Below are 12,462 nucleotides of genomic sequence, written 5' to 3' on the forward strand. Positions count from 1 at the left end.
AGGTTGTGCTGTGTGGTTCAAGCAGTAGAGCATTAGGCTTGAGCAAAAAAGTTCAGGAACAGCACCCAGACCCCGAGTTCAAGCCCCTGGACTGGCACCAAAAAAAAAAGAGCTAACCTTAAATATTGCATGTCTTAAATTCATATGTGGCTTCCAGACCTTCAAAAAGTAATGATTAGACATGATTATAAAAGGGAGACTGTTGCGGGGTGAAGGGTACCTAGCAATAGGAGGTAAGAGAAAGCAGAAGTAGAAGAGAGAATGACAGAGGAGGTAAATATGATCAATATTATATTACATATATACATATGAAACTACCATAGTAGAACCCTCTAGAAGCAGTAAGATGGGAGGAGGAAGTGGGGGGGGGCGTTAAGAAAGAGCAACAGGTGGGATGCATTTAATCAAAATACACTATACATGTGTGGATATTTTCAGGCCGCTGGAGGGTTCACAGGTTCTGGGAATAAACCACTTTCCTATTGGGAAACACCACTTACATTAGTGGTTCCTAGAAGCACTAGCCTGAGACCAACTGAAACCACCCACACTTGCAGAACAAGCTATGTGCTAACTACCACCGTTGAAGGAACCAAATTGCCTTTTGCTCCAATCATATAAGCCCTGCCTGAGCTACGCCCAGGCGCGACCAATCTGGTCTTAACCAGAGGGTCCACCCGGGAGCGTACCCCAATAAACTCTCTTCTAATCACTTTTACTTTTCTCTGTGTGCTCTCTCCTTGCCTAGAACCTTACAGACATAAATACCAAAATGAAACCTTTTACAATTAACTCATGACAATTAAGTTTTCTTAAAGTTCAAAAAAGAGAGAGGAAAACACAGAGACCTAAGTATTAAGAAAATATAGTACAGGCATGGTATATTGGGGAAATAGAAAAAATGGCCTTTACTCTGTAGATGTTATAAAATTCTGTACTTTTAGTACAAAGTCTATCTGAGCTTTCTCTCAGCTCACATGCAAACACATGCCTACACACACACACACACACACACACACACGCTATATGAATGGAATTTTAAATATAATTATTTCTGTCAGCAGCCCTGCTATTTAAGAAAGCAAGATTCAATCTTACACTTCAGTACAGTATAAAATCCAGATAATGAGGAAAGAAGAAAACTGGAAGTCAGAGACACCACACAACTATACAAGGACGGGCTGAGTGAAGGTAGGAAGGAGAGGGAAACAAAGGTCTCTGAATGGGACCGACAGTTTTAAGAGTGTGTGCCAAATGAGACAGATGGATGGCTGCTACAGATGTTAGAATGACATGGCTTAACTGTGTTCCCCAAAGTTTCATGGGACTGAAGGTTTAGTCCCACTGTCGATATTAGGAGATGTGTAGACTTTTAAGAAGTGGGACCTCCACTTGGTAGAATAGGACTGATTAAATATTTTGTTTCTTTGACTTATATCAGCTGGGAAGCACATTGGAGTCAGTTTGGAGACAGTTACTTTTCTTCAGTTTCTATGATAGTTTTTACTAGTTTCATATATTTAATTTATAAGAAGTTTGAGATTGTTTTCTCTTTTTTCTTTTCTTTTTGCCAGTCCTGGGGCTTGAATTCAGGGCCTGAGCACTGTCCCTGGGCTTCATTTGCTCAAGGCTATCCGTTTACTACTTCAACATCCAGCATTTTTTGTTTATGTGGTACTGAGGAATCAATCCCAGGAATTCATGCATGCTAGGCAAGTACTCCAAGCTATAATCCCAGCCTCAGAAGTTTCACATTTCTATTATTTCAACACACAATTTTATGTACAAAGTGGTATGTTCTTTTAAGTATTGCTGTTGCATTGGTTTTCCCTTTATCCTATGTCTTGCAATACTTACACAATAACATATTGTAAACTAACTATATAACTGAAGGGGGATTGGGAAGGTGGACAAAAAATTAGAGAGGAGGTAACAAGTTTGACAAGAAATGTATTCACTACCTTATGTATGCAACTGTAACCCCTCTGTACATCACCTTGACAATAAAATTTTAAAAAGCAAAGTAAATAAAAGGGGGGGGGACCTTGTGGAAGGTCCTTAGATGTGCTTGAGGACAATGGTGGGAAAATCACATCTCACTCAGTAGGTAGTTCTGTTGTACACCTAGTTTTCTCTAGAGAGGATTGTTATGGAAGGATCAAACCAGGTAGCTCTGGGAGTTCAAAATGTTAATCCTCTTCAGGTCACAAGCCTCCATCTGCCACCCAGCAGGGTTTCAAAGCCTATATCAATGCCATTTAAATGTCATATGTTCAAAACATAGTTATATAAACAGTTATGCCAGGTATTGCGTTATAGTTTCAAGAATGTGATTTAAACAGGTGAAAAGACATTTAAAGGAATGTTAGTTGCACCAAGTGTAGTGGTGCATGTTTACAATTACAGTTACTCAGTAGACTGGGGCAGGAAGTTAGGGATGTTACTCAATGTTACAGCACTTGCTGAGCATGTGCAAAGGCTCACCACACTTGCCTGAAAGATGCTCTACCATGTGGCCCATTGCTTTCTGTAATAATGAAAAAAAAATGCATTTACTCATTCTACTGATACTGCCAACAAATATACTCTAAAAAAATCAGGAAACTTGCCAGCTTTTCATTTCCACATCATATAAAAAAGTATATAAATAAGCAAGAAAACTAAGAGCTATGTGAATAATATTATTTCAGAATTAAAAATGTCTTGTCATTGGTAAGCAGTGAAATACTAGCTTAGCCAAAAATGACTGTAAAAGATCTATCGGGGAAGTGGTGCTGTGGCTCAAAGTGGAAGAGAGCTAGCCTAGAACAAAAGTGCTCAGAGATAGTGCCCAGGCCCAGAGTTCAAGCCCCATGACCAACAACAGAAAAAAAAAAAAAAAAAGAGAGAAGATCCTCAAAGCTTTCAGACAAGAAAATCAGGAATGTTCCCCAGTTCGCTGGGAACTCAACCAGAAAGCAGCATAGGGAGATCAGGACCAGAGGCTAATGAAGCTGATACGCTAAGAATGGTCAGGCTGCAAGTGTAATGGGAAGAGTCTAGAAGGAAAACAGAATTGAGACATGATATGTAAACATTTAAACTAAAAGCTATCAATGAAGAGGAATCTGACATGAGGAGTCTGACATAATAAACAGGGGAAAGTTAAAGGTAAAAGATAAATTAAGAAAAACCAAACAGTGGTACGGAGACACATGTACATAAGCCAAGCTACTTGAGATGTGGAGGTAGAAAGATCATTGCTAGGTTGTGGCTCAAGTGGTAGACCACTTGCCTAGCAAGCACAAGGCCTTGAGTTCAATCTGCAGTACCACAACGACAAAATATATATATAAGAAAGGAAACAGTGTATCACCTGATAAAGCAGTGAACACCATTTACTGGGTGTTAATATAAACACTAAGGATTGCTTTAACTCAATGTTCTGATACAGAATCACTTAAGAGGGTACCAGACAGGGCAAGTTGGAGAAAGTACAAAGTTAGCTAATATCCTCTCTGTCTTGAAGAGACCAAGAGACCAAGAGCAGGCTTCCAGCTGACCGGCTCAACAATGGTGTGAACCTGAACTATCCCAGTTGGAGTTATTTCTTACTTCACCTTTCATGAGTGAATACTGAGTATTATTTATAGGTGTGGAAATAAGTAACCATGGAAACAGCTACAAGAGTTTAAAGTAGTCACCTCTGACTGTGGAGTGAGGACAGGCTGAACTATAATCCTTTTTTATTTCAGGCTTTTTAGATCTCATTTTTTGTTACTGTTGTTTTTAACTTGCACAATAACTAAAGAAGTGTGTGTGTGTATGTGTATGTGTGTGTGTGTATGTGTGTATTCCTATCTCTACCATGGAGAGTAGGGAATTTCCATTCCACCCCCAAAGAAGGAAGGCAACTCTAGCTGCTTTTGGATCCATCACTAACTTACCCCAAAGAGAGAGGACTGAATGAACACGAAAAACACAACTGAGCATGCTGTGCTCAGCCCCTTAGGGTCCATCTGTCTTTATAAAATTGGGAGGAGTCTTACCCACAGCTATTATTCTCTCTTTCCAGGAGCAGTAAGCTTGGAGGGAGGCAGAGGGGGCAACTGCAGTTGCAGTTGTGGGTGTGTGCTAGCAGACTGTGTGCCTAGGTGGACAAGTCTGGCTAACTCAGCAGTAAAATGTTAATGAGCTCATTTGGCCACAGATCGAAAACCATGTTTGCTAATCAGCTTTATTAGTAATGATGCTAATAGTTCCATCTCCATTTCTTTATCTCTTTATGCTGCTTCTCAGTAGGTTCAGAACCCTAGAGAGGTAGAGGGGAATGATCTTGTCTTCCAAAATACAGTGGGCAACAAAGCTACTCAGCCTTGTGAATGAGTTAATAGCATACCATGAGAACGTATACTTATCTGTATTTTCTAACTCTTTTATTCACACACTTGGGTAATAAAAATATTTAAATACTATAGTGAAAAAGTAAAAGTAAATTTATAAAGTTACAAGGTACTATTTCTTAGAATTCAGTCGTATCTGTGGATATCTTTGGAATGGTTCTTTCTCATTTGCTGTTAGAGTCTAGTAGTCAGGACACTTTCAAGAGTTTTGAAGAAAGCACAGATATTTCAAAAAGTTGTCTCATGACTAGCATGATAAGCAAAGAAAACAAGGTGACAGAAAAATCACCAAGTTCAAGTTTAGTTATGTAATTTTGCATCAATAAAGGAGAAAAATAATTTTAATAATTGTGTGAACTAGCATCAGCTTTCAATAGCAATGTTATTTTCCATTATTTAATAAATACTTACTTCCATATCTGTGTCAATAGGTTTCTCTTCTACGTCTAGTGACTCATTTATGTTTCCCTTTGAGGTAATTTCAGGAACAGATGGCAATGATATTTCAGCAATTTGTGCAAGATCAGATAGTTTCTCATGAATTGAAATAACTCTAAAAATATCAAATATACATAATATATACTTGAGAAGTTAGGAAAGGCACTGGTTTATTTTTAAAGCCAATAAAGTATATACAGTATGCCTTCATTTATTTCACAGTTAGATTTCACATCCCCAAATATTACCCATTCAATCATTCCTGCCTCCAAGAGCCATGAACAGCGTCCTACTCTCATCATGTACATGTTCTACTTACACACTCAAGCTGATATAAATTACAAACTGACAAGGGCCAATTGCTGAGCATGAAATAAAATCAGTACCTAGATGCCGAGGAAACTCTGGGCAATAAACAAAAGATCTGCTCTTGTCTTAATGGGATGCTGTGATTGTGTAGCTGACCCGATGCAAGAGAGTGTGGCAAGTTAGCAAAGCCTACAAGAAGCCAGTCAATGATCTCATAACACTTCAGTGTGCTGTGTGCATATATGGGAAGGTAGACACAAGGTGGTAGGAAGGAAAAACAGAAAAGAGGCACAAATAAGAGTGAAAGGATACAGAAGACAAAAGGTTAATGATACTGAAGATAGAAACTCCAGGGCCTAGGACAGTGGGCAGTGGATGCTGAGGGCAGAGCAGGACCAGCAGAATGGAGAGGGAGGTAGAAAGCTTCCAGGTGAAGGAGAAACAGCCACTTTGTACCCTCAGTGTGTACACGTGTGTACGTGTGTGTGTGTGTGTGTGTGTGTGTGTGTGTGTGTGCATGAACCTATCCAAGGAACGAAGGTGGGGGGGGAACCTCAGCAGTACTGACTAAAACAGTGCCACTGGTCCGTGGCCTCACACCTGCAGCATGGCAACGAACTAGAGAGCTCTTGGGGGGGGGGGGGGGATGTGAAAACATAGGAGGATCATGTTTATTATATAAGAAGCTTATAATTGACATAGTATATATTAGAAACTTTTCTATTTAGAAGGCAACAATTTAAGCCAAGAGCCTTCTTGTTACAAGTTAGTTTGGGAAAACTTGCCCATGGGATGGGGCAGGTAATATCTAATGATGCTGCAGAAGCTGCATGGTGCACTGGAAAGGGAACAGCCTTAGGACCTAAGAGGACCTGGTGAGTTTCACCAGAGTCTCCCCAGCTACGGGCCTGCAGACTCTCAGATTCCTGATTCTGCATGGCTAGAAGAACAAACACTGCTTCATCAAATCCACAGAGCTTTGTAAGAAAAAAATGACACAACTATGTATTTTTTTAACCATTAAAAATTACGCAAAGGGAAGATGATACTCGAAAATGTCCTTTTGTACTTTAATACCAAGAAAGAGAATTTTTATGTCTTTTTAAAAATACCATAGTGCTGGAATGCACAAGATTTCTCTCTCTCTCTCTCTCTCTCTCTCCTCTCTCTCCTCTCTCTCTCTCCCTCTCTCTCTCTCTCTCTCTCTCTCTCTCTCTCTCTCTCTCTCTCTCTCTCTCTCTCGGTGGTACCTGTCTGTAATCTTAGCTACTCAGGAGTCAAACACTAAGAGGATCATAGTTCAAGGACAGTTCAGGTAAAATATAGTGAAGCAACCCAGATATGGGTTTGTTGTTGTTGTTTTTGATGTTGTTTTTGCCTTGAATCCCATTTATCTGACATGTGTAAAAAGTTCCAAGATTAATCCTGGGGAAAAAAATGTGAGATCCTATATGAAAAAAACAAGAAAAAGGAGCTGGCAGAGTGGCTCAAGTGGTAAAGCACCTGCTAAGCAAGCACAGTACCTAAGTTCAAAAGTTCAAAACAACAACAACAAAACATGGGCCAGGTATCAATGGCGCATGCTTTTAATCCCAGCTTCTTGGGAGGTAGAGATGAAGAGGACTGAAGGTTGAGGCAAAACCAGGCAAAGGTTGGCAGAACTTCATTTCAGCCAAGAGCTGGGGTAAAGTGGCAAATGTCTGTCATTCAAGCCACATGGGAAGCATAGATAGGAAGAATGCAGTCTAGGCTGCCCCAGGCAAAACTTCAAGACCTTATCTAAAAACTAATGAAAGAAAGAAAAAGGGCTGAGGAATGAGCTCAAGCAGTACAGAAATTGACTAGAAAGCATTAGACACTGAGTTTAAATCCCAGTACCACCACAAAAAAAAAAGAAGAAGAAGGGAAGGAAGGAAAGAGGAAGGAAGGAAACAAAAGAGAAAAAAGGAAAGCAAGAAAGCAAGCAAAAAAAAAAAAAGGCATGGCTTTCTTTCATACTAAGGACTATAGCAAGGCAAACTATTCACTATTCCTTGATGTCGAGTTGCAGATTGTTCATCCATGTCCAGAACTGTCATGTTCAAAGAAACTGAACCAGTGTAGCTTGTAAAAGGCAGCTTGGGACTGGGAAAATGCCAGCTGGAATTTTGAGCAAAACTTCCTAATTTTGTTGCTTATCTGAATATCTGAATTCTGCCTAGGATTCCTGCCATTTTGCTTAAGAAGAAAGAAAGAGTAATGTCATGTTACCCTGACTTTTGGCATGAAACCCAATCCTTGTGGTCTTACCTGCCAGAGATCTTGCCTGACCACCTCTTCTGACTTGCCTATGCTCCTCAGTACTCCTACCAACTTCTGCTCTCCCGTCCAACAACAGGTCGACCTCCGACCTTGCCACCACAAACATCCACTATCCTGTGTGGGCTGGACCAGCTACCTATAACCTTTGCTTTGTACACCCCACTCTGCCAGACCTAGAAAAGTACTACCTTCCTGGAAATAGAAACACAGACACCAGGAAGACATTGTGAACTTGATCTTGGCAGAGAATTGGGTCTAACTCCCACTTAAATAGAACTATATAGAGACTTTTATGGAAATTACTACCTACATTATCCTTCCCTTTAAAACTCTAAGAAAAAATATTAAGAATGTTTTTGAAAAGGTGTTTCTTTATGAGAACTCAATAGAAGAGAAGAAAGCAGGCAGAAAAGAAAAAGAAAAAGAAAGAGAGAGAGAAAGAGAAAGAAAGGAAGGAAGAAAGAGAGAATCTTATCTTTTTCTGGCCCATTATTTCTAACCAGACTTACCCTTACTTTGCCTTCCAAGGGATAAGCAAGCACTGAAGCAAACCCACATCAGACTCCATGGAATGCCAGCCTGAGCAAGCAAAACAGTCTATTTCCACAGGGCCACCAAGGGACATATTAGAGGACAGCCTTTCAGGCCATTCTTTGTCAGTGGCAGGGCCTTGTCCTTATTATAACAAGTCTACTGTTAATCTTATTCACACCAAAATCAGGAACACATTCAAACTTTAGAAAGAAGGGTTATCAGGTTAGTGGCTATCTACTCTGTAGATATTATCACTATATTATTTTTATTTTATAATATATTATGTATATAATATATGATATATAAATATATAATATGCTGTACATGTTGTTATATATTATAAATAATATAATAATTGTATATAATATTGTATTATATATAATATACTTTTTAAATTGTGTGGTTCTGAAAAAATCTTGCAATGTTTCTGGATTTATAAGCAAGGAAAATTTGGGATGATCATGTTGTTGTTGATGCTGTTTGAGGCACGGTCTTACTATGCAGTCCCAGCTGGCCACAAGAGGATGCTCTTTACTTGCCTGTTCAGTGAAACCCAGAGAAAGCCAACATATACGTTGTTACTCATGGACTGTTTGATGTCTGAAATCTTTACTGGCTTCACATTATATGCATACAACAATATAACCTATAAAAACAAAAACATAAAATGTGACATCAAACTTACACTTGCCCTCAAAATTTTAGGACGATTCCTCAAAATTCAGCAGGATTCCTCTTTGTAGAGAATAAAAATTAAGGCTTTTTTGTGCTAATGCACTTTTAAGAGAAATTTTCTGAACAAAAATCTACCTTCAAAGGTAGATTTGATAGCACAGGCATGTAATCCCAGAATTTGGGAGGCTGTGGCAGGAGGATGGAGAGTTCAAGGCAACTATGGACTGCATAGCTACACTGTATCTCAAAATAAAAATCCAAGAAACAACTTGGTGTATATTTATGTACACCAAGTCCAGGTTAGCTGAAAACTCATGATCCTCTTGCCTCTGTCTCCAGAGTGCAGACATGTGCTACCTCATCTGGCTCAAAAAGTTACTTCTGAAGAGTGACATTTTGTATTGAATTGCATTGAACTATATTGGTGGCCCTTGGTAGCAAGGGCTAAACACATACTTAGTAAACATCCAGCTTTGTTTCTTATCTCTTACCTTGTTACTTTCCAGAATGAATAGGGCATCTTAAAATACCTAGCATAATGAATGAAAAACTGTACCAAAGCACATCATGGAATTGCATTACCCAAGGAATAGAAGACATATTCTTGAGTTTCCACAGTCACAAATAAAGGCTCTGGGTCCCACAAGCAGGATATAACCAAAGGCAATGAATCACTCTATCTAAAACATGGATATTCCACTATCTTAATCGCTGAAAAAAAAAGCATATCATGTAATATGTGCTTAGCAAGTGCTTCATTGTATCTAATATGCAAGTGTGTGTGTGTGTGTGTGTGTGTGTGTGTGTGTGTGTGCATGCATATGTTTGCTAGGCAGGTTCTGTACTACTTAACCATACTCAAACCCTGGATGTATGTAAAATGAAATTTATATTCTTTTCTCCTTTATTTTTTACAGTAAGTTGCTAAGTTATACATTATATTTTCCAGTGATGACCCTTTCCTTCTCAGAATTCTCTCTGAATGAATATACCACTGTCATTTTTTCCCTTCTCATTAGCATTGGATGAAAATCAACCTATCTATATAATTTTTTTTAACTTACATACTTTATATATTATAGAATATATATGTATACTGAAGCAAAATGGACAGAAAACGTTTTTACCAACTGTATGGATTGCATAGATTTTTCTTGTGTTCCTTTTTTTTTTCTAAATGCTACTCATGTTCTACTATGTTGGTTCCTGACCAATTAATATTTCAGAAAATATGGTCATTTGGAAACTACTGTAGTCAACTCCACTGTAAGATATCACAGATTTGTTAATTTAAAAAGTATATGAAAGGGGCTGGGAATATGGCCTACTGGCAAGAGTGCTTGCCTCGTATACATGAAACCTTAGGTTTGATTCCCCAGAACCACATACATAGAAATGGCCAGAAGTGGCACTGTGGCTCAGGTGGCAGAGTGCTAGCCTTGAGCAAAAAGAAGCCAGGGACCGTGCTCAGGCCCTGAGTCCAAGGCCCAGGACTGGCCAAAAAAAAAAAAAAAAAGTATATGAAATATCTGGCAAAGATTGACAAGGATTAGACTGGATGGGAAAGAGTGAAATACCAGATGTATCCACAGATTCAAAAACTGCTTACAGGAAATATTGGGAAAAAAACAATTGCTGAGGGCTGGGGATATAGCCTAGTGGCAAGAGTGCCTGCCTCGGATACACGAGGCCCTAGGTTCGATTCCCCAGCACCACATATACAGAAAACGGCCAGAAGCGGCGCTGTGGCTCAAGTGGCAGAGTGCTAGCCTTGAGCGGGAAGAAGCCAGGGACAGTGCTCAGGCCCTGAGTCCAAGGCCCAGGACTGGCAAAAAAAAGAAAAAAAGAAAAAAAAAAAACAATTGCTGAATACATAAACAATACTGAACACACAGACTGTTTTCTTATTACTATTCCCTACACAATACAAGAACTTTATGCAGAATTCACATTGTATTTTTATTGTCAGTTAACTAGAATGCTACTCAAAGTGTACAGGAGCACGTGTGACCTAGAAGGCACACAGAAGCATATTTGTAGGTTATATACAAATGTCACTTTATATAAGACATGAGCATTCATGGCTATGGTATCCCTGATAGAGCCTAGAGCCAGTCCTTTGCAGATACTACAGGATAACAACACTTTGTGAGACAGGAAATGGCTTCAAATAATCCTAAGAATGGTGTGATAAAGCTTCTCATTATCTGAATAGGAAGACATATATAATCAGTCCAGAATCAGTAGCAGGTTTCTAGTTTAAGGAAGGAAGACAAAGGGGCCCATGTGAGACGCAAGCACTGAAGAAAGGGACACAGGCTCCGGAAGTTCCAGGATTTGACAGGGTCACCTGAATCAAGGAGCTATAGACAGCCCCAGGTACACAGCTAGAGAGGGCAACACCTAGGCAGGGGGAGTGTGAACATAGACCGATACTGAAGACGAGAACCAAATTAAAATGCTGGACAAAGGAAAATGGTAAGGCAGCCATCTTATGGAAAAAGACATTCGGCTCTTTTTTGAGAAGGCATCAGTCAGAAGTATTCTGTAGTGGAAGTTTCCTTGCAAAAAGCTATACTCACCAATTCTCTGCTCCCAAAAATTTAACCAATTTCCAGTGCTATCCTAGAACTGGCACCACTCTTTAGCCTTCATTGGTTATAGGACTGATAACCATTACCTTTTAAGTTATAGAGGCATAAACTTTACACTCAAAAGGAAGATTTAACTCTATCATGCTATTACGTACCATAGGTTCTGTTTGGAAGATATCCCTCGGAGGCCTGTCTAGAGGAGGGAGGTACCACTGAAAGCAAAGCTCTTTGTTTAGGGCTTGTGTTGCCATTTCTGATGAGGAAACATCCATATAAGATAAATTGGCAGCGAGCTTTAAAGATAAAATAGACTGAATGGAACTTTCACCAAACATCTAGAAAAAAAATTAAACTCATGTCAGTTTAATTGCTAATAAGAAATTTGTTTAATATTCAAAGCAAATTAAATGGATCTAATAGGAATACTGGGACTTATCTCAGCTTGCTTCATGAAGGTACCTCTTAACTATTATTAAATAATTATATAGTAAATTACCCAACCATAAGAACAAGTTTTAGAAGCAGTGGAGATGCCGAGTTATCTTCCACTTTGGTGAGTTATGTAGCATGGAGACCTGGAAGATGATGCTCTTGGAACCATTTCAGTTCAAGGTCACTACTGCTTCTAAGAAGTATCTTCTATATTTTCATTTACTCATTGAAAAATAGACAGAGGCTCTCTACAATTCATTGTGAATTTTTCAATTCCAGAACCATATACAAACCAAGAAACAATGTTTACTCTCATTTTCTCTTTATAAGAATGTAGTTGCTTTGCAGGTTCAAGTCTATGGTGAAATATGGGTATAGCTACTTTTATAGAGCTTGGTCACTGAGTCAGGAGTCTTCTAATTGCTTAGACTAGAATTGTAAAATTGCAAGAATTATTTAATTGGTTGCAAAAAGTAGCAAAGCATGATTACTATTTAATAACAAAGTAACAAGCTAGCCAGAGTGGCAATAGTTGTAATAGTTGAAAAGGGACCATCAATGGGACACAAACTATTTTCATAATTAGCTTCCTCTTATTCCCAAGATCACAGCACAATAGCTGGGAAGCAGTTTCTCTTATACATTTTTGACATCTCAGGCTTCTCAAGGTCTGTTGCCCAAGGGAAATGCACCAAGAAGAAATGCTTGGTATTTCTATAAGGCTTTGTCCCTTCCCTTTATCTTGGAGCCTATTCAAGATATGTCTGTGAATACAAGTCTTCAAAAGAAAATAAGAG

The 12,462-nt window shown here is 39.0% G+C and overlaps 1 protein-coding gene across 1 annotated transcript in view; it reads right to left on the bottom strand.

Moving 5' to 3' along the window:
* Cfap54 (cilia and flagella associated protein 54) overlaps nt 1–12,462 on the bottom strand; it is a 258,505-nt gene that overhangs the window by 41,112 nt on the left and 204,931 nt on the right. Inside the window, 3 exon segments of the mRNA XM_048340566.1 lie at nt 4,794–4,935; nt 8,504–8,610; nt 11,389–11,568. Of these exon segments, the coding sequence (XP_048196523.1) occupies nt 4,794–4,935; nt 8,504–8,610; nt 11,389–11,568 (429 nt within the window).

The sequence above is a fragment of the Perognathus longimembris genome, chromosome 1 (assembly GCF_023159225.1).
Source record: "Perognathus longimembris pacificus isolate PPM17 chromosome 1, ASM2315922v1, whole genome shotgun sequence".
Classification (NCBI taxonomy): Eukaryota; Metazoa; Chordata; class Mammalia; order Rodentia; family Heteromyidae; genus Perognathus; species Perognathus longimembris.